Genomic DNA, 27956 nt, shown 5'->3' with positions numbered 1-27956 from the left:
CCTTACACACTTTTTTCTTTTCAAAAGAAGCTCTTTGGAAAATGTCTACAGAAAGCATCCTAAAGTACAGCAGTATGTTTATAGCCCATGGTTAAGAATATTGAAATCAACCTAAAAAGTCTATATTACAGACAATTTAATCAGTCAAAGGACAGAGAAATGTTGTCAAGCAGTACATCCTGAAGCAGCTAATTACATTCTGTGAGCATCATTGAATCAACATAAATACTTTATCTTACAGTTTCTTAAAAAAAAAAAAACAAGGAAAATTACTTTGCTTCACTTTTTGTTAATACAGAAAAAAAATTATTTTTAGGCATGAATAATTTGTGCAGATTATCTAAATCACTTTTTAAATAATAAACTATAGGTCTATAAAATCCACTGTAACAAACTGTTAAATCTGCTGTTTTCTTAAACTGTGCATTTAAATATTTGGAAATATAAAGAAAACAAACCTGCTCGTTCTCAAGTACAGCCGAGTGTCCCACAAAGCATACTAGAACTGCTTATTTGACACATGGAACTCAGAGTGGCAATAACCCTATTCAGTGATGCCAGATGTAATTACTTGAGGGTCTTTTAATTTAAAACAATGAAGCAATGCTGCATAATGTTTCATGCTTTAAAGGGGCACATATGCTGGAAATCCTTGATTTTGTTTGATATTGCATTTTTTCCTTCTACCATTTATTTTGTTTAATAATTTCTTGACTACTCAGTCTACACCATATATCCTGGTAAGGCCGTTACTCCAATCCCTGCTCCCAACATGTTATATCGTCATACTAAATACTTGGCCTGTGCTCAAAAATATACATGCTGATATGTACACTATTGTAATCTACTAGGGTTAGGAATCCACCAAAGAGAAAATAATAATTCCAGTCTAATGCATGTTGCAAGTTATGCTAAAATGCCAAAACCCCCCGCTTTCAACACTACTGTCATATAATGCAGTGGTTCTCAACCTTCCATCCATCCATTTTCCAACCCGCTGAATCCGAACACAGGGTCACGGGGGTCTGCTGGAGCCAATCCCAACCAACACAGGGCACAAGGCAGGAACCAATCCCGGGCAGGGTGCCAACCCACCGCAGGGTTCTCAACCTTTATTCTTCCAAGTCTTCCAGTGTACCGTGAGAATACTAACATATACAGGCCGTAATATTCACTCTCTTCTATTTTTCCTACAGTCTTGACAAAGGAGTTTGTTTTTGAACTTACATTTATTATTAACAAAAAGCTATTTGCTGCCTGTGTTTTTAACGCAAAATTAAAAGGCCATTTCAAACACACCCTGTATGCTTTTATTAAATAAGTTAGTTTTACTATAAATTCTTTATAACATACAATGAGAATGCAACAAAAGCTCCTCGCTTCTCACTTAGCTTATGTGTTACATTTTAAGTTAACCATAAAATGATTTAAGAACTTCTGAAAATAAAAAATGAAAAGTAATTTTTAAAATGCATAATTATTTTATGTAGACATTTTTCATTACTTAATCACAGCAGGTATTCCATTATCTTCTGGATTCAGCACTGGAGAGTGTCCATCAACAATAGCCACATTTAATGCAAGTGGAAATATGGGTTCAATCTCCCCAAACCAAAATGCCAGCAGGAAAGGCAAAAGCATGGCAAAAGGGGATGGCAGCAATCAGGTAAGCTACAGAAGGGTGGCCAATCCTGACACCTGTGCAGCTTTAAAAAGGTAGGAGCAGTTGCAGCAGCGGCATATCTGAAGTCAACCTATCATTTCCTTCACAATACCGGCACAGTTTTTAGCATCATGCAAGGTTTTTTTTTTATGGCAGTGTGGCATCTCAGCTTCTTTTCACTTTCTTGTTGGGTCACTACGAGCAGACTATTCCCATTATAACTACAGGATAGATGTGTTGTGCTGCATGAGCAGCCACTGAATCCCAGAATTGCTGTGCATATATGGAGAGTCTATCCGATTTCTATCCAGACATAATGAGGACATTGGAGATGCATTTTAATGCTAGTTGTAAATGTAACCCAGGTAAACTACACATGGATACAATCTATAAGTAAAACACACTTTAAAGTGGGTCTTTGAGAAAACTAACAGTCATTGTGGACCTTATGGAACATGCAGGCCTCATAAGTTTGACACCCCTGCTGTAGCTTGATTTTTTTGATTTTTAGCCATTTAAGTACTTTGCTACTGTTTCATAATTATTCTCCACAATCTTGTGGATCCTCTAGAACAGGGGTAGGCAACGTCGGTCCTGGAGTGCCACAGTATGTGCAGGTTTTTGTTCCAACCCAGTTCCTTAACGAGAACTCAATTATTGCTGATGAAGCACATATTGCTTAAGTGACATTTTAATGCTTCATTTTAGTGGTCTCGCTTGTTAAGGTTCTCCAACCTTAATTGCTTATTTCAATCTTAAACTGCTGCATTCAGTGTTTTAATTGCTCCTTATTAGCAATAAGATGTAAAACAGGGGTAGGCAATGTCGGTTCTGGTGAGCCGCAGTGGCTACAGGTTTTCATTCCAACCCAATTGCTTAATTAGAAACCAATCATTGCCAATCTCAGACCTTATTTAATTTTATGGCTTGTTAGTCTGTGCAATGTAAGGCTTTTATATCGTAGATTTTTTTCCTTTCCAAGGATATCATCCAAATGATTTGAAGCCTAAAACAGATCATTTTCAGTCTGTCACATTTTTCTATTAAGTGTTTTATTAAATCAAACCGTGCATGATGAACACACACAGATGTAATTGGAAAAAAGCTAGCTGGAGAACTGCTGGCAGCTTTGTCTTTTACATCATATTGCTAATAAGGAGCAATTAAAACACTGAATGCAGCAGTTTAAGATTGAAATAAGCAATTAAGGTTAGAGAACCTTAACAAGCGAGACCACTAAAATGAAGCATTAAAATGTCACTTAAGCAATATGTGCTTCATCAGCAATAATTGAGTTCTCGTTAAGGAACTGGGTTGGAACAAAAACCTGCACATACTGTGGCACTCCAGGACCGACGTTGCCTACCCCTGCTCTAGAAAAGTGATTCCTAACCTTTCTGAGTCACAACCCCTTTAAGAATCTTATGAAAGCTATGGACCCCCCTTCCCCAGAAATAATAATTTCTTTCAATGGGAACCAATGGTAACAGCTATTTATCTCGAGTGATGTTTCTCACGTGATTTTTCTCGCACGTTATTTTTCTCATGAGTATATAACTTCTGCATTAGCCTTAGATGAGATGAATACTTGCAAGAAAAATAACGGCGAGAGAAGTAATGCACGGAAAAATCACGTGAGAAAGTTCATGCGAGAAAAATCAACAGTACCAGGCTGTATAGTGAATATAAATGTTAATTTTTATCTGAACCTCACAGGCCTCAGGTTAAAAACCACTGCTCTAGAAGTTTACTGCCCTAACCCCCAACCCAGGTTGAGAACCACGCTAATGTTAATGAAACCAACCTCTGGATTATATACTGCAAAGTTATTAAATGCAACTGATGTGTGCCACAACAAGACTGCTTTGGACATTGTTGTAGCTTTGTAATAGACATATTAGATCAACTATGTTTTTTTTTTTTTTTTTTTGTTTTTTTTAAGAGATGTACTGCATACCAATGTTATGTTCCAAAACTACACTAACCACTTAAAATGCCACTCAGTTTTGAATCTATCTTCATCCAAACCAAACCTCTGGGTTAAATTTGTATGGTTTTACAAAGTTATTCGATTTGTTTTTCTGAATGGTTATACATTATATGCACATTACTACAAAGCTAACATCTTTGTAACAGACATTCAATTGATGCAATGTCCACATTCTGTTCCCTGTTCAATATGGATTCAGTTATTCATGACCCTCTAAAGCTGATAGCTTCATTTTACCGCACTAACCACACATAAAAAAAACATAAAGGGAAAAACAGTTTTGGAAAGTTTTAAGCTAACAAGGTAGAATCTGCAAATAAAGATGTCAAGAGTTAAGAACATCTAATCAAAATTCTTGGTAGAAAAAACTATAACAAGATGCAACATTATTAACTTGCCTCTATTTCAATAAATGGCAAATAATTTGTCATCTTTTTCATGCCTTAAAAGTTAGGTTCACCAAATCTTTTAAGTGGGATGCGTGCTAAAATAATCAAATGATCAAAGCAAATTATTTAAGTAAGGTCCAAACTTACTATTTCAGCTAGCTGTATATAATAGGGACCTAACTCTGAAATATAATTAAGTTTTTTTTGGCAAAAGCATTTGAGAACTCTTTATGATAGTGCAAACTGAACAATGGAGCTAAATAAGGTATTGATTAACTTATCTTAAGATTGTTGAAAATTAGCTATGGCAGAATTTATAATAGAAAACATTTTTTTTCCTACCTACAAGTACAGTAACAAAGAACAACTATTTTCAACAGGTTTGATGCGCCTTTAACACAAGTAGTCCAACCCAGGTTGTAACAAACTTGTTTAATCCGGGCACAAATCAAGCAGATGTTTGGTTTCATACTAAACGTTGCAAAAACTTCTATTAGTGATAAGAATGAAAAACCACGAACAATGTTATTGAATCAATTTAAAAAAAAAAAATCTATCCATACATATTCTAACCTGATAGCTAGCTTGTTCAGTTCTGTATATGTGAGGGACCCATGCTTATGCTAGCAGCAATAGGTGCAAGGCAAGAACTTACCCTGGATGGGGAACCAACCATTGCACGGCTCACTCATACCAAGCCAGAGGATAGTCAAGAATTGTCTTAACCTACACATCTTTGGGATGCAGAAGGGAATAAACCATGCAGGCACACAGGTGAAGTGCAAACTTTACCCAGGACAGATTGGGCCTAAGATCCAAACTTATGACTCTAATGCAGTGAAGCAGCTACGCTAGTCTTTCACCACCAATTTAGAAATAAACAAATTTTAAGAGCCACCAAGTACTCTGATTTACTCCCATTGACATGCAGGTTAGGCTGATTAACTCAACATTTCCCCTTTATGTCATAGCGTGGACATGTGTGCTCTGAATTGAACTAGCACTCTTCTGACACGGATTCCTTCTATACATACAAGTAATTCCATGTCAAATCATCACAATTTTGGACCTCACCGTCACAGATTTTAACGAAACTTAGCATGCTGATTTGGTCATACGAGTAACCCATGGAACTGAAATTGCACATATCTTGGATCAATATTACGGGAGATTTAAGCTAACAAAGTTTGAACTTATTTATGATTATGACTTTGACTGACTATATCTCCCTAAATATAAGTTGCACAGAAATGGCCCCATATTGTTTTAAAGCTGTTTTACCACTCTATATTTTGTGTAAATACTATGCTATCCCCAAAATGAAAAATTACCATGTTATGAGTGATTATAACATTAAAATTTAAATAGTGAAAAAACCTCTATTTTAAAATTGGTCAATTTTTTACTAAAGCTACCTTATAATGTCATGAACATCTCCAGAAAATGTGGTCTTTGGTTTTTGAGTTGTTGCTGAGATATTGTTTCTCATCTGAAGTGCGACTCAAAACAACAATTCCTTACAATGCTGTTGAATAGCAGTTAGTGATCAGTGAATAGTATAGGGTTATCAGGGTTCTTGAAAAGTAAGACTAAAGCCAGAACTAGCAGTGAAAATATATTTTAATTGAAATAAAAATAAAAACCACAGTTTAAAATGAATAAAAAAAAGACAATAATGCCAAAGTAACTAAAACAAAATAGAATGGTAAATCAGAATAGTTTTAGTTTTTCTTTCCAGTTCACATTTTTGACTTCTTGAGACACAAGTCTACAAAAAAGGGCCTTGAATTAAGTAAATCATATTTGAGATCATGCATTCTTTCATTGTATGTTTTCAGAAAAAATAGATCAAGCCTTTCCTCGCAAACCTGAAAAACAAACACAAAAACTAAACTGAAACTAAAGGGGCTCTTAAGAATGAGTAAAGAAATTCAACTTTAGTGGAATCATGAATAAGTTATGTACAAGCTGGACTGTTTGAATGGTAAGGTGGGAATCGAAAAAACAAACAATGGCTATACTCTCAATTTATATTCCATCAGAGTCTTTGACACAGCAGTTGTGCCTTTGCTTGAAACTCTGTATGTCCATCCTGTTGCCATCACAGGTTCATCTACTAAAAGCACATCCTGATGATCTGTGAAAAGTGTATCAGGATGGTTTGGGAATGAGTAGGATGGAGATGGTCCATAAGGATGTAAAAAGTTCAGTCTCAACTCTCCAGTGCTGGGCATGGATTCTTCAACACATCCTAGCCATGTACCTTCATCTCCAGATGTTGAGGGACCAGCCGTAGATACACTACGAGGAGGGTTTGCTAAGTCACTACTGAAACGTCAGACTGACAGATCTGTTTGTTCTCAGATGAGAGTTATGATAGTCTCACACAGCAATTTCTGCAGATGCACTGACCTGAACCGAAATCGAGACTTGTGTGATCTTGTATTGCTGTCTCAGGCACATCTACTAAAGCACGGGTTATCTTCTTGAGGTGACATTTGAAAGGGTCACAACAAGATTCTGATTGAGTCTAAATAACTTCCCTACCGAAGACATTGTCAAAATGTATGCTGCTGCAGCAAAGGCAATGCTTTTATCTCTACCAGGTAATTGACAGCATCTGCTATTGATTGATTACGCCCGACTGATTTGCACACCTCACTCCCCTCTGATTAATGCAGGGTGGAGTATTGGCATTTATTAGCCACATTGGAATGGGTCTTTTCACGGCAGAGATTTTGACATTAAATAGTATGTCAAGCACAGGTATCAAACTTCTGTTCAACTTCAGTGTAGCATAATTTGAACCTTATTTAATGTCATTATGTACACTGGTGCTTGCAATACAATTTCATGTCAATATGGCTGTTATAAAAAAGACCAATTAGTGATATGAAACCATATGCCACCTATAATTAAGAATAGCTCAGCAATGACTCCAAAACCAAAGACAAAATTTTCTGGAGATGTTCATGACATTATAAGCTAGCTTTAGTAAAAAAAACTTCAATAGGTCTTTGCCCAATGCAATACCAGCTAAGTTAATTGTTTAAAAAAAAAAAAAAAAGGTTGTTAGTGAAATTAATGAGTTTTTGTATGTCATGTGACCTCCGCACACTCCCACATTTGTTCAGGTTGAAGCACATCACAACCAGAATCGACTCTACCTAAATGGGGTTACAACTTGTGTTGGAGGGCTACTTGAGAAAGAAACGGAGTAAGATAAAAGTGAAATGTTCACTCAGGAAAAAAAAAAAAAAAAAAAAAAAAAAAAATCAGATTACAAAATTAACATTTCAAGTTGGTAGGATATCACTCTACCTAATAAGAATTTGACTTTCACTGTTACATCTTTTCTCATTGTAAACAAGTATTCCTTAAAATTGTCATTTGGAGTCTTTTGAACTGCACTTCAGCATCTGCAGGGCACCTAAGAGCAGGTTCTCAGCTACACCGTCGCACATTCTCCAGTACATATTCTGGAAAATGCAGGCTGCAGACCTGCAGACCGTCCAGTTTACAAGGCATTCTAGGGTACTCATCCTCCTTCCACTTGTTTTCCTCTGGGTCAAAAGTGAGTATGGAGTCACTGTAATGACCATTATAACAAAGACCCCCAAGAACCATAATTTGCTTATCAAGTACAGCAACACCATGTCCACTTCTACCAATGGGCATTGAAGCCAAAATGGTCCACTCATCTGTATTTGGATCATAAACTTCTGTAGAGGGGCAGCCCTGGGATTCAAAGGATGCTCGTAGAATGACACAAACTCCACCAAAAACATAAAGCTTCCCATTGTAGGAAATCATTTTGTGAAAACAGCGAGCATAATTCATTTTTGACTTGTTCTCCCAGCAAGTTGTTACCACTTGGGTCCTCCGGGTTCGGTGCTCCAGAATACCTTCCTTGCTGGGGTCAAACACGCAAACCTGCTTTGAAGTTGATGATGAGGTAATACCTCCAGTGATGTATAACTTGCTATTGAGTACAGTACCTTCATGGCCATATTTATTAACAGGGTAAGGATCAACAAATTCCCATTTATCTTCTGTTATATCATAACGCTCAGTTGAGTAAAATGTCTCATCTCGAGTTCTCCCTGCAACTGCATAGATAAACTTTCCAATGACCCCTACGGCAAACTCTGAGCGAGGAACAGACATGTCTGCCATCCTAAGCCAAGAGTTCTGCCTTGGATCATATCGAAACACTTTCGAAGATGCGTGAAATTCCCCATCTGGACCCAACTCTTCACCTCCCAGCAAAAATACAAAGTTATTGACAATAGCCAAGCAGTCTGGCCTCAAGGGCACCTGGGGACCCTCCAGTTCCCACCATACTTTAGGTTTGTGTAGCAACAAGATCTTGCTGTTAACCATGCTATGTCCAATCATCCCCCGAAAAACAGCAGTCTGAGGTTTTACAGAACGAATGCGATTGGATTTCATCTCCATTAAAGGTTGCTGATTAATGCCATGAAAGTAATTGAGAGCTTGTTCCACTTCAAGTCGAAGCTGCCGGGAATAACGATAAAATTCAGATGTCTTAACCTACCAGGAGAGAATTTGAAAGAAGAAAAAAAAGATGTAAATTACAATCAATCAAAATAGCTGGGAAGCTCATTTGAATTATAACTAAATAAGTGGGAACAAAAATATGAACATATTAAACACAGTCTATGAGGTTAGAAGAAAAAGCTAAATTGGTATATTAAACATTTATTTCATGGTTAAATGCTTTCACCAATGTTCTTATAATTTTAGTTTTTCAACCTATCCTGAAGAATACAGTATACCAAGCTTAGATAAAATACTATAAATTATCTTGCAAGTAATGTACTCAGTTAACAGGTAATTTACTTGTTAACATTTTGCCACTTGTTGAACCCATCCATCCATTTCCCAGCATGACATGTACCTGAATTTTCAGGTCACAGAGAACTGAACCTAACTTGACAGCACTATGCACAAGACAAGAACCAATTCTAGAGTTTAGAGATCCAACCTAAATTACATGGATTAAAATAATTGAGAAAAAAAATATCTTTTGGACCTGAATTATAGATGGCACAATGATGAAGGCATCAGGCCACCAACTTTAAATCCAAGTCCAGTGTGGATTTTGCATGTGTTTATGAGGGGATTGTCACCAGGTATTGTTTCCTTCCAGATCAATACAAATACAATCATGTTAGTTTAAATGGCAACTTTAAATTGGCTACATATAATTGGAGAATAGGTATGTCTCGTGATGGACTGGCATCCTTGTCTAGAGATGATTACGCCTTGTGTCAACTGTTAAAGGAATACGCTCTGGTGCCAGGGACCTTCAACTGGATTAAACTGGTTTAAGGATGAATGGATGGATGGATGTGAACCACTCTAATATCCCTGGTCTAAGAATCTCATAAGTACAGCAAGAGAAAAGCAGAATAATATTTTTGGAAAAGTATGCTATTCATTTCTTTTCCTTCTTTTAGTATACTTACTGATCCAGTGAAGCTCATTTAACTGGAAAAAAACACAAAAAGGAGAAAACAAGTTCATAATAACTATCTAAGCACAGTATAAAGGAAGCTTATATGAGTAAAGTAAGAACAGAAAAACAGCTTTTCTTTCTGTTAAACTACACACAACTGCAGTCTATAATGTGCATATACAATTGTATAGGGTATTTCAAATGAGAACGCCATCAACAGACACTTGGACACAAATCCAGCATATGCAAACTTTAGAAGAACATATTCATAATAAGCAAGACTTTACACCCAATAACCCCCCCCCCTGTAATTTTTTGCTATATATTGCCTTTGATTCTTGCAAGTCTAAGCATTATCCTGTGATGAAGACCCCTGGCAGGGGTTGAAAGCTCAGAAATAAAAAGTACTTTATGATACGTGACTCATTTTTCTTCCTTTGTGGATCTCCAGCTGCAAATATGCAAACCATATCACAGACCTTCTCTTTATATATATATATATTATATATACACACATACATACACATATATACACACACACACACACACACAGTGGAACCTCAGTTCACGAACGTCTCTGAACACGTACAAATCTGGTTATGACCAAATAGTTCGCCAAACTTTTGCATCTGTTCATGACCCCACACTTGGTATACGAACAAGCCACAGAGACAGACAGAGACAGAGAGAGAGAAGTTAAAGAATGCACCAGGCTTGTTTTTAAAGAGACTGATTCGAGCATTGTTTTAACCTCGTTTTTTTTCTATTGGATTTTAACCTCCACTTCACTTCTGTTTACAGCGATTGGTTCGTAGCGTGCACTGTTACAAAACTGTGCTTAAAACTCATTAAACAAAAAGTGTTTTTAGCAAGCGCTTCGTAGCGCTATAGCATGAACTTTTGTAATGTTAGTTTTCTCTGTTGTTCAAAGCTTTTTCTCAGTGTTATTCAATGTTTTTACATTTAGTTTACTATTACGCTGTGCATTCTATGGTGTAATTAACTATATTTATGCTTAAAAATCTTTAAAAAAAATATATTTACATACAGTTCGTGCGGTCTGGAACGGATTAATTGTATTTACATACAATCCTATGGGGAAAATTACTTCGGGTAACGACCAGAGTTTTGGAACTAATTACGGTCGTGACCCGAGGTTCCACTGTGTATAATATATATATATATATATAAAATTTTATGCATTTTTTGATGTACACACACACATACGGTGTTCCTCCCTCGACCACCGATTCTCCAACCACAGTTTCAGTTACATGCGGCTTGAAAATTATGTAAGAAAAAAAAAAAAATCCAAAAATTAAAAAATTTGTAAAACTAAATTAATCACCCACCCAGCTGAAAGTGTTGAACCATGTCTGGCATGGATGATCCCGTTGTCTACCTTTTTTCCCGTCAATCAGGCATCCAACCAGCTTCCCTCTCACTGTTAGTCACGCTATAGCATCTGCAGTGTAAACATTATTCATGTTCACAGTATTGCTATAAATAAGTTATTTTACTTAAAATGGCCCCAAAACACAAAAGTAGAGATGTTGGCAATTCTGCTAAGACTAAGAGAAGGTGTGAAGTCCTTCCTTTAAGTGAGAAGATTAAAATTCGAGATATAGTATTGAAATACTATACAAACAAAAACATATGTGTGTGTGTGTGTGTGTGCGCGCGCGCGCACGCTTGCACGTGTGTGTGTGTGTGTGTGCACATATGATAGATAGATAGATAGATAGATAGATACTTTATTAATCCCAATGGGAAATTCACAATGTATGTATATATAGAGATTTCAATACACAAACACAAACATATGTTATATACATACATACATACATACACACTATATATATTTATATATATATATTATATATACACATACAGTACATATAGAGTATTCAAACACTTCTTTTTTTAATGCTAAAAGCAGGAAATCTGCATCAGAGACACAGAATGCAGTGTACAGAATACAATGCACTGCACGCCCAGCTGTATATGTGAGGCAAACTTCTAAAACACTTGCAACACGCATACAAGAACATTGCAATGCTGTCAGAAGGAAGGACCCATGATCTCTGATATATGCACATAAAGGTTCAACCAGACACACGTTTAACTGGAACACGGTACAAGTAAACTTCAAGGCTAATACAAAAAGTGCCAGAGAACTGGCTGAATCATGGCTGTCAAATGAAAACGCTATTAAGAGACATTTGGACATGAACCTAGCATATGCAGTCTTAAAAAGAACATCTAAATAATAATAATAAAAAAAAAACCATTTTATTACCAACACCCACCCCAGCCTCTCTTTTGTTATATATTACTACCTACAAATATATTATACTGTATAAACACATACATAAATTTACATACACACAATTATTACTAACATTGTTACTTAGATGAATATTATGAAAGTTTTTTGAGTTTTATTTCAAATTATGTAATGATTATAAAAGATTAAATCTAAAACAAAGAACACTACTTTTTATGCTCTTAGACGAAAACAGCATTTGGCAAGTAAGCACAGAACTTTATCTAGCTGTAGCTCTCTAAGTGGTATAACAATTCTTTTATTGTAATAAACTGCATATTTTATATAATAAAGCACAAAAACAGTAGTAGGGAATTATTACTTTAAAAGATACACACACACATGCAGGAACAGCCTTTTGCTCTGTCAGGAACATTTTTGCTGCTGAACAACAAAAATGGGAAAGTAATGCCGCCTCCTTCTCTGAAAAACAAAAAAGCTGTTCCCATTTGTTTTGCAGAAAAAACATTTTTTATTCTTCATTTTTAAAATCAAGATTACATGGTATCCCCAAAGTTTAGGGCATTTACATAAGGGTCACTTTTGCTTTGAAAATAGTAAATCGAGGTCTATACAATGAAATGAAAAAACAAGCCTAAGAAAGAGTTCCACAGAACTAATATTGGCCTTTTCAGTCTCAAAAACAAAATTAGCTTCAAAATATAGTTAACATAAATGAAACAAAGAAAAAATTAATAAACCAATGTTTGCTCAGTTAAATTTTGTCACAAGTCAAGTTGGGGAGCATGCACTGGTACAGTGCGTTGCCGTACCCACTACATGTCGAAACAGCTCGGGATCCCAGTTGGCAACCCCCCAGGCAGACACGCGGTCCAGTCCTTTCCTCTGGAAATGACCCTCTATCTGCCGCAGCCAGGTGTTACGTAGGTGACCCCTTGGCCTGGTCCAGCCACTCGGGTCCCCAACAATGAGGATCTTATAAGCCGGATCACCCTCTGGGAAACGTGTCACATGGCTGTAGTGCCGTAACTGACTCTCCCTCACAATGCAGGTAATGTGCCTCATTCGGGACTCCATGAGCAACCGCTCATTTGACACAAAGTCAAACCAACGGCACCCAAGGATTTTCCAGAGAGACACAGTACCAAAGGAGTCCAGTCTTTGTCTCAGGTCACTGAACAGCGTCCATGTCTCACAACCATATAGTAAGACAGGAAGCACCAGGACTCTAAAGACTTGGACCTTCGTCCTTTTGCATAGATAATCGGGAGCACCACACACCCCTTTCCAGCGACCTCATGACCCCCCATGCTCTCACAATCCATCTACTGACTTCACAGGAAGAATCACCAGAGACATGAATGTCACTGCCAAGGTAAGTAAACCTCTCAACAAGGTCAACACTCTCTCTGCAAACAGACACACTGCTGATGGCTGTGCCCAAGAGGTCATTAAAGGCCTGGATATTGGTTTTTATCCAGGACACTCGCAAGCCCAGACACTTAGACTCCTTGCTCTGTCTCTCAAGCGCCCCTCCATTGACTCCGTGAAGATCACAGCATTGTCAGCAAAGTCAAGATCCATGACTCTTTCTTCACCAACAGATGCCCCACAGCCGCTGGACCCCACGACCTTGCCCAACACCCAGTCCATACAAGCATTGAACAGAGTAGGAGCAAGAACACACCCCTGACGAACACCAGAATCAACTGGGAAAAACGCAGAGGTCCTGCCTCCACTCTGCACAGCACTAACAGTACCAGTGCACATGCCAGCCATGATATCCAGCAACCTCGAGGGGATCCCACGAACCCTCAGGATGTCCCACAGGGCAGCTCAATCAACTGAGTCGAATGCTTTGCAAAAATCGACAAAGGCTGCAAAGAAACTCTGCCGATATTCGCGATTGCGCTCTATGAGAACCCTCAGTGCCAGGATGCGATCGATGGTAGACTTCTTAAGCATAAAACTAGACTGTTCCGGTCGCTGGTGGGTGAGCAAGTGATCACGGATCCTATTGAGAACGACCCTAGCAAGGACCTTACCCAGCACCGAGAGCAGTGTTATTCCCCCTGTAGTTGCTGCAATCCAGGCGATCACCCTTCCCTTTCCAGATAGGGATGACAAGTCCCGTTTTCCAGTCAGTTGGGATGATGCCAGTCTCCCAAATGGAAGCAAAGATTGCTTGAAATGCCAGGAGGACAGCCTTACCACCAGCCTGGAGAAGTTCACCCTGGATACCACAGATCCCTGCAGAACTTCCCCCCACCTCAGCTGGTTCACCACCTGTGCAATCTCAGCGAGATTGGGTGGTTCACAGCTAATTGGAGGATCAGACTAGAGAACCGTGGACTCCGCGATATCCAATGTCCTAGCCGGAGGATCAGCTTTGAACAACTGCTCAAAGTAGCCAGCCCAGCGGGTCACAACTGCAGTGTCATCCGTAAGGACCGTTCCATCAGCTGCCCTGACTGCGACTCTCCGAGGAACAGATTCAGATGTGCGTAATGCTTCGATTCCTCTGTAAGTAGGACATGGGTCGCTAGACCACAGATGGTGTGTCACTTGCTCACAGATTCCTCTAACAAACACCGCTTTATCTGCCCTCAGAGCTCTCACAGCCGTCCTTCTTAGTTCCCGGTACAGACCAGAGTTGCCATTGAGCCATGCGCTGCGACTCCTCTCGATGATATCCAGGGTGCCCAGAGAGATGAAACACCTCCTTCTGGGAACACCAGTAACACCAACATGAATGGAGGCTTTGGATTCATTTTCTGATTACACTGAACACATCCATGGATTTGCTTTTAAGCATCCATCCATTCTGTAACCGGTTTTGCACAGTTCACAGTCACAAGCACCAAGTGCGGCTATGCATACAGGACTCTGCGTCCTGCCAGTGTGAACAGCTGTAGGAAGTACAAACTGAGGCAAGTTTCTAAACAAAGTGGCAAGACGGCTTGCCTATACTGGTGATAATACCAAAACAAAATGTATTTATTACTTCAAAGAACAAAGTACTGTGGTTAAGTCAATTAGCAGGATGGGCAAAACATTGCTAAATACAGATATGCAGACACTAAAACTTGTGCCATTCATTTGGTTTTAAGCCACACTGATGTTCATTCATTTGCCTCTAAAATGTGACAAACATATCGAAAGCACGTCATATATTTGAAAGGATCATAAGGGAGTGTGGTGAATTCTACAAGTTAGTGGTCCAGTCAATACTCTACTTCACAATACACAGACTAAGTACAAACAAATGGTCTGTCATATAAGACACTTTGAAAACAGCACAACAAAGGGTGTATCAGAGGAGTTCTGAACTAATGGATTAATGTAACACTGACAAGATTGATTTCACACAGGAAATTAAAGTTTGGGCAAATGCAAAAAATAAAAAAGGAGGGACAGAGTTGGAAAATTAAAAGTTCCAGTATTTTGTGACATTTGCAAATTGAATCAATTTGACTCATCTGTTACTCTTTAGTTTGTTTTAACCAGTTAATTATGCAAATATAAACCTTATAATATCAAATATTACAAACCTAACAGACTAATGCTCTGACAAACAAGGTTTTAAAAAGCATGCTGTTACAAAAACAGATTTAAAAAGTTTTCTTGAATTAAAATATCCTGAAAATTATCTTAGGATTCACTAACAGATATAATAATGTTTGAATTTTTATGTTTAGGAAGCACAATATGTCAGAGAATAAATTTGTAATGTGCACAAGCTCATCCTTTATAAACCATAAGCTGAAACCCCCTCTAGATTATAAAATTGCCGCATTTGTTGTCACACTGGGGGGGATCCCTATGTCCATCACACATTAAAATTCAAGCCCTGCATTTTATTTTGATATTTATGAATGCCAATACTAGTTTACTTAATTGATATTTGGGTAAACTTCTTTAAACTTCTTGGGTACACCAATATTTTAAAGCAGCTGTTACAACTGTGGCAGTGTGACACAGTGGTTAAAGGCTTTAGACTTTAAAACCCTGAGGTTGTGGGTTTAAATCCCACTACTGACATGGGTGCCCATGAGCAGGTCACTTCCCTTGTCTGTGCTCCAATTGGAAATGCAAAAGAATTGGACCAGTTGTATCTCAGTTGTTGCAATTACCTTGGCTAAAAGATGTCTGCCAAATAATATATATACTGTAAATACTAAAGCATTTACTTAAGTTCTATTACAGAAAAGGGCACAATATTGTTCACTTTAATAATGAAGGTACTTTTAATAAAAAGTGGTTGAATTATATTTCTCTTTTTGCCATGGTATCAAAAGGTATTGAGTATTGTGAAATTTCACTTGTATTGGTATCAAATACTAAAATTCTGGTATTGTGGCATCCCTAGTCACAACCAGTCTGCTCCTTCTCTTTTACACTCCATTATATCAGTTTTGTTTAGTAAATTATTCTTTTAAACATGAAATTAAACGTAGATCCCTAAAGAAGAAATGAGCAACACAAAATCAATGACAAATTGGAAATTTTGAAATATTGAATTATTGGGGATCTGTGATAAGGGACACAAAATGAACTCCCTCCCAAAATATCACATTGGGTGTAAGGTTTGGCTGAATCAGTTAGTGCATCTCTGATACCAACTTACAAAGTTGTTTACTCTACCATTCCAATGCCTGTACTGTTTTAGTCCTATTACTTACACACCCAAGGTTTCCTTAACATTAAAACAAACAAAAAAAAGACTTTGTTATTTCAGCCCAGGGGCTACGAAGCGCCGGTCTTGTCAATATTCAAATTCAGATTGTACGTACAACCAATCTTTTTTAACTGATCACTTTTGAAAGCTCTGTCCATTTATGTTCTACTCCATATTTATATCTCCCATTAACACTTTGCTTCCTTCTTCTCTGTAGTTTTATAGCATATTCCTCTGCTCGGTTTAGTGCCTCCAGGCCACTGATGCATTCAATTTTTATTTGCATGTGCAGTTTGATTCATACTGCGATGATGCTTTTGTTTCACTGATACTGTACTATAAAGCTGTTTGCCGTGCAAGAAATCGGATGGTGCCATAGGATGTTAGTATTGCTGAATAAATAAGATCATGAATTCAGTGTCACAGTTGCTAAACAGATTTTGACTACATTAGAGTACTGAAAATTTGAAAAATCCCATAACTAAATTTTGATGAATGTTTCACTCATTCTCAAGCTAGGCAACAGTCCTCAGTGAAAAGCACTGGAAAGCTTGGATTTCTGCAAGAAAGTCCATTTTGAAAATAAAAATTAAGGCCACATGTGCTACAGTTAAAGGTCACCACTCTATTCATGCACTAGAGCATAATCAAATTAAAGATGAAGGTTTCAGCAGTGAGGAAAATTAAATATATGGCAGCATCCTATTCCAAGTTTCTGAACTACTATATCATAGTTAATATGTCTAAGCTCCAGGAAACAAACTGCCACTGTAAAAGAATGTCCTCAGTCACACAAGTATTAACAGAAACAAGACAAATACATCCCACTAAAACAATAAACCAAATAGTAGCCAACATATGACAAAAACACAATGATCAATAAGGATTGTAAAAATGTGACTAAAATAAAAAAAAAAAAAGTATTAACATAAAGCTGAATACCCACCTTCTCAAAGACATGAGAAGGAGTCATGAGGCAGAAGCGGACATTCTGGATAACAGAGTCTGTGTGGCGCCAACGGCGACGATCATGTCTCAGCCATGACTGTACTGCCTCATACAATTCAATCTCAGGGAAACGGCTCAGCTGGTCACTATCCAGGTATGCCATCAACTTCTCGTAAGTCAAGTAGGATAGGAAGTCTGGTCTTGACATAAGAGGCACAAAGTTCTCCAGTAGGAAGCTATCCAGCTGCTCTCGAACACCCTCTATGTTTACACTGAAGTCATCCAACAGACGCATTATTTCAGCACAGTTATCCAAACATATCTTTGCAAGCAGGAAAGAGCAGCTGAACTCTACAACCTGAGTCAACTGTACATACATAGCAGCCTGCAGAATCTCATGTACTGTTGTCATGCTTAATTCAATCGTGCCATAGTACATGAACTGTAAAACATGGCTAAAGCCAGTGGCAGTCAGTCCTTTGAGGTGTATTTTGTCCTGGTCCCGTTCCCGCATGTCTGCTGTGAACATAATGCGGAAATAGTCACTCTGTGTGGCCAAAAGGGCTTTATGGGCTTGGAAATGGTGGTCCTCAATGACCAGTGTAACATCCAAAAGAAGCCTTTCCTCATATAGTGCCCTGAAGCCAGAGGAGACACTGGTATCATGAAGTGATGAATTATACACTTCCACGTCCCCTGCCATTAATGACCTGGATAGAGGAAAAGAAAAAAAAAAAAAAAAAGATATTTTTGTTGAACAAAAAAATAGGAGCACACAAAATATCGTAGATGCCAATCATCATAAAGATGGAGAACTCACCACACACATACATACAATACCACAGAAATAAACACTTGTTAAATACTGGTTAAACGTACAGTCACAGGCATAAAAATAATTTAATCATTAAAGTCATCTTGTATACAGGAGATTCTAATTATGCATCATGTTTGTATCTTGAGAAAATAAAATTGTAAATATACAGTTCAATATTGATGTATAAATAATTCATAATATATGAGGGGGGACCCAAAAATAACCGGAATTTTGTTGTTGTTAGGTTGGTACTTGTAGTACGTGGTTGGGCCGCTAGGGCGATCTAGTTACACTCCTCACAAGTCAGTCTGCCAAGTGCCATCAGTCTGGAAGGTTGTGCTTGTGTTCAGTGAATTTTTTTGTAAAAGTAGGTTGCGCAACAGTGTGAGAAGGAAATGCCCTGATTTGTGGGAGTTGGGCAATTGGTTCTTTCATCATGACAACGCTCCATCTCACACTGCTCTCAGCATTCGCCAATTTTTGGCAAGAAACGGTATGACAACCCTGAACCACCCACCCTACTCACCGGATTTAGCTCCGTGTGATTTCTTTTTGTTCCCTCGGATGAAAAAGACTTGAAAGGAAGGCGTTTTGCTGACGTCAAAGAGGTAAAACAAGAAACGACCAGAGCATTAATGGGCATTACTTCAGACGAATTTAAAAAATGTTTCGAACAATGGAACAAATGGTTAGATAAGTGTATTTCCGCCAATGGAGAGTACTTTGAAGGAGACTAATTGTAGTTTGTACAGAAAATTAAATTAAACATGTTTTAAAAATATTTCCGGTTATTTTTGGGTCCCCCCTCGTATACTTAAGCTATTTTAGCAATTAACATCCAACAGATTTTTAATATATATTTTTATATTGATCTTGTAGTGCTGCTCTATTAGGTAGCTCACTGTCACCACAAAAGTTGGAATTCATGCGACTTTGCCAGCCTTGATGTTTTATAGGTTCCCCTGTAGTTGGCAGTAAAGCTGTCCACTTCAATGACGGGAATGCCACTATGACTGCGCACTATATCATAGGTTCATTGAATACAGTAATCCCTCGCTACTTCGCGGTTCAATTTTCGCGGATTCACGACTTCACGAATTTTATATGTAAGCATATCTAAATACATAACGCGGATTTTTCGCTGCTTCGCGGGTTTCTGCGGACAATGGGTCTTTTTACTTGCTTCCTCAGTTGGTTTGCCCAGTTGATTTCATACAAGAGATGCTATTGGCGGATGGCTGAGAAGCTACCCAATCAGAGCACGCAGTTAAGTTCCTGTGTGCTGCTGATTGGCTCAGCGACGGAGTGTTGCATTAACCAGGAAGTCTCATCTCACTCATTCATCATTAACGTGCTAATGCTTCAGGGGCCGTGTCCAAGCACCAACAGAAGATGCAAATGATTGCAGAAAAGGTAAAAGTTTTGGATATGTTGAAGGAAGGGAACAGCTACACCGCTGCAGGACATCGATTCTTTTTATTTAAAAAGGAGGAAAAGCATATAAGATCTACGGCCGCAGTGTCCTTTAACCAGGGTGCAAAACGAGTTGCAAGTGGACGTGATAAGACAGTAGTCTGGATGGAATCTGCTTTAGGAATCTTTGCAACAAGGTCGACGACGTCATGACCGCCTACAAGCTGCTACGTGTACTTCGCTATACAGTAAGTGTAAACTTATCTACCGATTTCATATTGCTTAGCAGTTGTCCCTGTTTTTAATAGAGTAAATGGTGGGTTGTAAACAATACAGGGAGGGTTTAAAAACGTCCAAATACACGTTAAATAATTAAATAAATATAGTGTCCCTACTTCGCGGAAATTCAGTTATCGCGGTGGGCCTTGGAACCTATCTCCCGCGATAAGTGAGGGATTACTGTAATCTAAAATGGTACAAAAGGAAGCAGTAAACTACTAGAGGTTAAAAAAAAATGTTTAGCCTACCACAAACTAAGAAAGAATGCAATTTTCAGAGTAATAAAAAATAGAATTTTAGGGAACAAGAAATGGGTTAACAACTTACAGCTTTTCTGCAGAAATTGAAATTAACTAGGCATTGAAAGCTGAAGCAAACACCTATGGGTGTCCCAACTTTTGTTAATTACTAACAAACTGTCTGTATAAAAGTACAGTTGGAACACACAGTGTTGCTACAACCACTGAAGCATATTTTTTTACAAATTCATACAGTATATTGCTATCATAATGATGAGAAAAAAAGGCTGTTAACAAAGTATGACAGAAGACCATTGTAACCCTTACAAGTTTGGGTCTCTCCTTTAGAGAAATTGTAACAAAAGCCAAGGTGTCAACGAGTACAGTTTTCCTACACCATCAAAAGGAACTTGGAAACTGGAGAAAACAGCTAAGAACAGGTCTAGCAGACCAATGATCACAACAGAATGAGAAGACAAATTTTGGAAATTAGGAGCTTAAGTCAACAGCTTGTGTGATATAAAAGACAGCAGCTTAACAGATTTGTAGTGCCAATATTTCCATTTGTTCATTTCTTCTATGCTTTAAATTCAGAGTACATTGAGGCTGGCAGCGGTTCCTGGCCCAAGCAAGCCTTTTGCTTTTATCCATATTACTAACCGAGAATGGTAAACCGGATATGGACGCAGGGACCTGCCCATGGACACAGGAGACATAGTGCGCAGGCGCCACACAAAGCCCCCCTCCCCAAAGTGAAACGGGAGAGACTACGAACGTGCGCAGGCGCCATACAAAGCCCCCCGCCCCAGACCGAAACGGGAGACTACGAACCGTCTGACATGCCGCAAGCAGGATAAAGCGAGGTCAGAAATAAAAGACAGAGTAGGAAACAAAGTAAAACGTCATAAAGAGGTTAAGGAACGGGGCCAAACACATGGAGAGCAGGTTACAGATGATGAAAACTGGAATGCAACAGCTTCAAAAAAACCTAGGCACGAAACACATGCACAGCGAGATACAGAATATAAAGGCAGAAAAAACGACAGTTAAACGTCCACACCACACAGCGGAGGCAGACCCGGAAGGTGCAGGCGCCTACATCGCGCGTCGGAAGGCGCGTGAAAGTACGAAAGGCAAAGGCGCCTACACAGCATGGTAAAACCCGACAATAATACGGAAGGCGCAGGCGTTGCCGCCATATTGTGAGTGGCACTACTGCGTAGTGAAGGCACAGGCGTCACCGCCATATTGTGCGTAACACTACTGTGGAGTGAAGTTAGACATAATGTGCTGCTTGGGATCGTACAAAACGTCGAACGCGACCCACCGTCTGAAACTGCGGAAGCAAAGCAGGCACGGGTTCAAACCGAACGAGCTCGACTGACGGATATACACCTACAACGCGCGTCTCAAACCGCAGAAGCAGGTCAAGCACGGGTTCAAAACAACGCAAGCTCCTACAACGCGTGTCTGAAACTACGGCTGCCCAGTGGGCACGGGTTCAAAACGCCGGGGGTAGGCGAGCGAAGCCCCCTTGTTTTGCACTTATAGCAATGGCTTTCTTACTGCCACTTAACCTGCAGCTGGAAGTCTTCTCTTGACAGTTAAAAGTCACACTTCCTTAACTTTCACCACTGTCTTAATTTCTAGAACTTTGAAAATTACTTTATTTTTCAGCATTTGGTAACTAAACTTTTAACCTCTGACAATTAACCACTTACTTTTGTACCATTTCAGATTATTCACTAGAATTGAACTACTTAAATTTCAATGAGAACTTGAAAATTAGGGGTGTTTAAAACTACAGTAGTAGTATATATATCACTTTCCTGTGCCTCCAGAAGTATTCAGATTTCTTCACTTTAGCATTTTATGTTGCAGCCTTATGCTTAAATCATTTAAATTACTTTTTTCCTCTATATCAGGATGCACTAAAAACCCAAAAAAGGGCAAAGAAAAACAGGATTTAACAAATTTATCTACTGTAGATAAATAACATGCTAGTGTGTGTGAGGTCCTCCAAGCAAACTGGTCAGTTTCACTTTGGTTGCTCAGTCAAATGTGATTGAGAGAGGAAGCACTGGGCAAGAGTGGTTGAGACACAAAGATACCTAGGAAAGGCATGGGAGGAACGTCGAGAGTTGCCTTAAAACACAGGAAGTATTCATTAGAATACAAATAATGTTTTCACAGCAGGTAAGGAGGTCCCATCTACCATTGGTGGTAGTCAAAAGCAGACAGGAAGCAAACAAGGAACCTCGAAATGACAGTCTATGAAGCAGGCTTTATGGGAACACAATCGTGAGAGGAAGCACTAACCAAGAGAGGTTGAGATACACAAGGATACTGAAGGAAAAAAATAGCTAACATTAGTGTTAAAAAAAAAAAACTACATTGACACCAATATTCAGAACCTTTGTTATGACACTTTAAATTTGGCTCAGATACATCTCATTCAATTGATCTTCACAGAGATGTTTCTGTGCCTTGATTGGGGTCCTCCTATGGCCCATTCAACTGATTGCACATGACTAGGAAAGGCAAACACCTACAGTAATAAGGTCCCACAGTTGACAATGTGTATCAGAGCAAATACCAAGCCATAAGGTTGAAGGAATTACCTGCAGAGATTAGAGACATGGCTGTGTCGAGGTACAAATCAGGGGAAGGCCATAAAAAACAAAAAAAAAAAAAATCTGAAGCATTTAACATCCCCAACAGCACAGGGGCTTTGATAATTTTTAAATGAAATAAGTCTAGAACAACCACAACTCTTCTTAAAGCTGCCTGCCTTGCCAAAATGAGCATTTGGGGGAGAGGGTCCAGAGCCTGATGGTCACTGAGCTCCAGAGAACCTGCGTGGAGATTTGTGAAACATTCCAGAAGGATAACCTCCACTTTAACATTCCACTAATTTGGGCTTTATGATTGAATAGCTATGTTCGAGGCATCATGCTGTGGTAGACGAGCCAGGGTTGACGTAAATCTGAAAGGAACATAATACAAAGTTGTTTGCAATGAAAACCTGCTCCAGAACACTCTAGACCTCAGATTAGTCCAAAAGTTCACTTTCCAACAGGACACCGATTCTAAGCAAAAGGACAACATAGTGTTTGTGAAGGGTCAACTCTGTGAATCCACCACAAGACGATTTCGAACACCCTGGGTTCAAAAAGGCCAGCATGCCTTTGTGGACTTTCAACACAGTCCTCACCTGATGCTCAAATGAATTCAGACTGTGAGGATGAATTAAGGCCCAACATCTCCTCAAGTCGGTGTACTTAATACAGTGGCTTCCCTGTGTGTCTTCACTAAAGTGGCAAACAAATGTTTGGGCAACCTTGCTTAAAAAGTCTGTTGCTGTGAGCAGAAGATGAACTGATCACCAAAAGGCATAAAGTTAAACATGACACATTTCTTTTCGGCATGCTATGCAACATTAGTGTATTGCATTTGTTGTGTACAATTAAACAGAATAAAAAGGAAAAGCGCACCATGCAAACATTTGGGCACCCCAAGATATTTGAGGTATAACTTTTACCAAGATCTAAGACCTTATTAGTTTATTAGGACTATGGCTTGTTCAAAGTCATCTTTAGGGAACCCTATGTGATGCAAATTAAAAAGCTGTATAAATTCTCAGACTCCTCAAACCGGTAACACTTTACATTAAGTATCCATAATTACACTGTAACTACTATGTAATTACCTATATAAGTACAGTGTAACTACGAGTTATTACTCCATACTTACTGTGTAATACAAAGTAATGCTATAGTTAATTACTCAGTTGTCATTGTTATTCCACAGTTTATATAATTACAATGTAACAATTTATCACTGATCCAAAAAAAAAGTGTACTTACATAGTTACCTTGTATCTGTACTTTCAAAATGTAATAAAAACATTAGGGTATGTAACTACAACTATGTAACAGATGTTCAATGGTCTGGGCAATTGTAATGGAGACTTGCAGTGATAACTGTATAGGTTTTTGATGATATTTCAAGATCTTTTTTTAAAAGGGTGGAACCCTTTTGATACGGGGCTAGGTCACTGGCAGACTACTGCATACCCCAATAAAGCTAATTTAAAAATCTCTAGCTTTACACGAGAAACTCTAACTCCCGTGAGCTAACAGCTTATTCTGTGCCAATGGACAATTTACATTTGTGGCACCATTCAAAAGTAAGGGACATGTAAAGAGACATATATATTTTTTCCTTACTGTTCCCTGTCTAATCACGCAGTTATGCAGAACAACCCTGCACTTAGCAGCAGGGGTATTTCTAGTATTTGCTGATATCAGAAGTTTGGCCTCTCCCTTATTGTTTCATGTGCACTCTTTACACATACAGAAAATCCAAAGTAAAATATCATTGGCTAGGTACAATTCATCATATTTAAATAAAGAAATAAAAGATTAGAACCTCAAGTCTTTAAAGCTGCCCTAACCCCAGTTCCATCACTTAGTAATATGGGCATTTTTCACTCTTTCGCACCATTTGTCTTGTTGATTATGTTTTTTGATTTCTCTACTGCCTTTAATATTATCCAGCCATCTCTTTCAATGGGTAAGCTTAGAGATATGCAGGTGGATAACCCTATGGTCTCCTTGATAATGGACTAAGGACAGTGTTTCTGGTAAGGATGTGAGCAATTCTACAGCACAACAAGGAACAGTCTCGTCTCCTTTTCTCCTCAATCTGTACACTTCTGGACTATAAATATAATGTCTGGTCATGTCACTTGCAGAAACTCTCAGATGACTCTGCACTTATGGAGTGTATCGATAAGGGGAGGAAAAGACAGAGTATAGGAGTCAGGTGGAGAACCTGGTTTCTTGGTTCAAAGAAAACTGTCTGCATCTTAACATCAGCACCAAGGAACTGGTTATTGACTTTCACCACAGCAAACAGCCTCTATGTCCGGTCAGTATTCAAGGAATAGAAGTAGAGGTAGTGCACTCCTATAAGTACTTAGGGGTTCACATTAATGAAAGGTTGGAATAGTCTTGGGACACAAAGAATCTATATTAGAAAGGGCAGAGTAGGCTCGTTTCTTAGGAGACCGCATTATTTTAATGTTGGAAGTGACATCCTTCACAGCTTTTACAACTCTGAGATGGCCAGTGCAATTTTCTATTATGTGGTGTGTTGGGCTGGTAACAGCACTGCAATAGACGCCGACCAAATCAACAAGTTGATTACTAGTGCAAATTCAGTTATAGGCCATTATGAGCAAGGTTGCTCATCCTCTCTCGAGCACACTAACACCAAGTACTTTAAGCCAATAAAATTACTCAGGTGAACTGTGTCAATAAATGCTCCTTTATACCAACATAAATATGCCTGTATAAAGCCTCATGGTGACTGTGACTAATGAAGCAATAGTTTGTTTCTTTTTTAGTGATTCTGGTGTGTGTTCAGTGTAAATAATTACCTATTTATTTAAAGAGAGTTTATATAAAAAAATATATATATATCCTTCTAGGGACAAATAAAGTTCTATCCATCTATTTACAGGCCTTAATCCTGTTGTACACAACCCAGGGTGGGTAACTGTGCTATTCATGAAGTCACTTACAAACTGCTTACTATATATAGCTGCTTATTTAGTATTCATCTCCCGCAACCTAAAACATTTACCCTGCTTATGATCACCTTGTAAAATGAATGTAAAAAATTACCATACTATCGCAAAAAAAAAAAAAAAAAAAACTGGAAAAGGTGATCATCTTATATTGTTGCATAAACGGTTGTTTCCTGCCTAACCCCCTTCTGTTAGGATAATTAACCATAAAGGCTGTACTGGTTCAAAAAATGTATTTTTGCACCTGCAACAACAAGCGTAACAGAGGCTGGTCTCGGAGTACATATCTCCAAGTAGTCTGCATCTTCCTCTCAAACAATGTTCAGCTGCGATTTTGTAAAAACTGAAATTAAACATCAAGACAATGTATGTCTCATGTTATTCCGTCTGATTCTACTCTCGCCTCGTAAAATCGCCATGCACAAAAAAGTCAAAAGAAAACAAAACATAATGAATACATAATGACTTTCCCCGACAATCCTGAAGAACATCAAGGTGACAGTGGTGTTGACAGAACTTGTTTAAAAGATTTCATACACAACCTCTTACAAATGTAGGAGTTATCAAACTGTCCGTCTACGCTATACCCCGAGAAGAATCACGGGGGGTGGGACGGTGGGGGAGTATCACCACGTAAATTGATTTTTCACAACATTTGGTATTAGCAAACGTCACTCCGATTTCTGCTTTTACCGCCCACACAGCTACATGATTGATGTTTCTTATGCGCTAGTAAACAGGTATTTAGTTGTAAATGTATCGCTATATAGCGTACCGAGTTCTCTTTTTTAGTTTAATGATCATTATAGCATTACAGTTTGCAACACGCGCGGGGAATATTTCAACGTTACTCGGTACCAATGAGTCTACTTTTCCGAGCTGTTTGTTTTATGAATGGAATGCTGCCGCGATGCCACTAGCAACTAGATACACTTTATTTCATAAGGTAAGATACCTCCTCGTTGCTGCTGCTGCTGCTGAGGCTGCAGCCGACAACTCCTCTTCAGACGGAGCGTTCGTTCTCCCTTTGACATGGATTACCCAAAAGTTTCCGACGTCGCTGGTTGCCTTTTTCATAAGATGAGCCGCCCGTTCACCGACACCAAATGCTACCAAGTGATTTACAAACAACCTGACGATGCCTTCCTAATGCACAGGTGTTTATCTCCTTCTCCCAAAACGGTCACCACAGACGCCATGTTTTCGACTGGACTGACGTCACATCCGGTGTTTTTATTCGCTAGAATGAAAGGGGAATCACCTCAATGGCAGTGAGAGCGCAGCTTACTGTCGCTACATGCTGCAAGGCCAGAAATTGGCCTCCTACGGAAAGCCACTTGGCTCAAAACTGTTCTTTTGACGTCACCATTCAGGTACAGTGGTTCTCCTAACGCGATGTCCACGTTTCATCTCATCCTTCTCATACTGTATTACCATTTTTATTATTGGTCCCTCACAGTCAGATTTACTACTATCGAAATTAGTACCGGTAGGAGCAGTATTGCCACATTAACCCATTACCGTGGAATTCTTACTTTCATGTTCAAGCGACATGCAACATGTCACTATTCTGGCATCATCAGCAACGTATGAATAACTTAGCAATGAACTTGCACTGAACAGTTTACTGAAGTGGATACTTCATTCTTTAGCTGGAGACAACAGGAGACTTCAGCTTGCACTGCATCTGTAAACCAATAGGATTAAGAAGTGTGCTAGACTCTACTGAGGTTTTTCCACCAGAACCAAGGACCACCATGAGGATGATGAATCAATTCCAGATATTTCCCATTACAAGCAAGACGTTGTGGGTTCAAATCCTGATACTGACACTGTGACCATGAGGAAGATCATCACTTCACCTGCCTGTCTTCCAATTTTCAGGATGTACGACAGAGTGGTTTGTCATGTGTCAGGCTGAAGTTATGTGTATGTTATGTTTTACTGTTGTTTTTGAATGATTATTTTTCATGGCTTTATGTTACTTCTGTTGATTTCAGATGTGATCTTGTAATAATGTGCATCTCTTTAAACGTAGTTATGTTCCATGTTCTTTGTGGCCACCCTGATGTCACCACTCCAGAACCCACTCTCAAGGTATGTATCCTGAAGGAGACAGCTCAGGTCAGTTGCAGTATATCTGAGGTAGTACCATACCTGCAGCAAATCAAGACCAGA

General features: G+C 38.8%; 1 protein-coding gene across 1 annotated transcript; it reads right to left on the bottom strand.

The window, feature by feature from the left end:
• Positions 1-3013: 3013 nt before the first annotated feature.
• Positions 3014-27680, bottom strand: klhl15 (kelch-like family member 15). The gene is made up of 3 exons (XM_028799425.2): positions 26734-27680; positions 17436-18147; positions 3014-8596 (listed from the first exon to the last, which is right to left on the bottom strand). The coding sequence occupies exons 1-3, from the start codon at positions 26853-26855 to the stop codon at positions 7487-7489; spliced, it is 1944 nt and encodes a 647-aa protein (XP_028655258.1). The 5' UTR covers positions 26856-27680; the 3' UTR covers positions 3014-7486.
• Positions 27681-27956: the final 276 nt, after the last annotated feature.

The sequence above is a fragment of the Erpetoichthys calabaricus genome, chromosome 4 (genome assembly GCF_900747795.2).
Source record: "Erpetoichthys calabaricus chromosome 4, fErpCal1.3, whole genome shotgun sequence".
In the NCBI taxonomy this organism is placed as follows: domain Eukaryota; kingdom Metazoa; phylum Chordata; class Cladistia; order Polypteriformes; family Polypteridae; genus Erpetoichthys; species Erpetoichthys calabaricus.
Note: the sequence above shows the minus strand (reverse complement) of the source record. Positions and strands in the feature narration are given on the sequence as shown.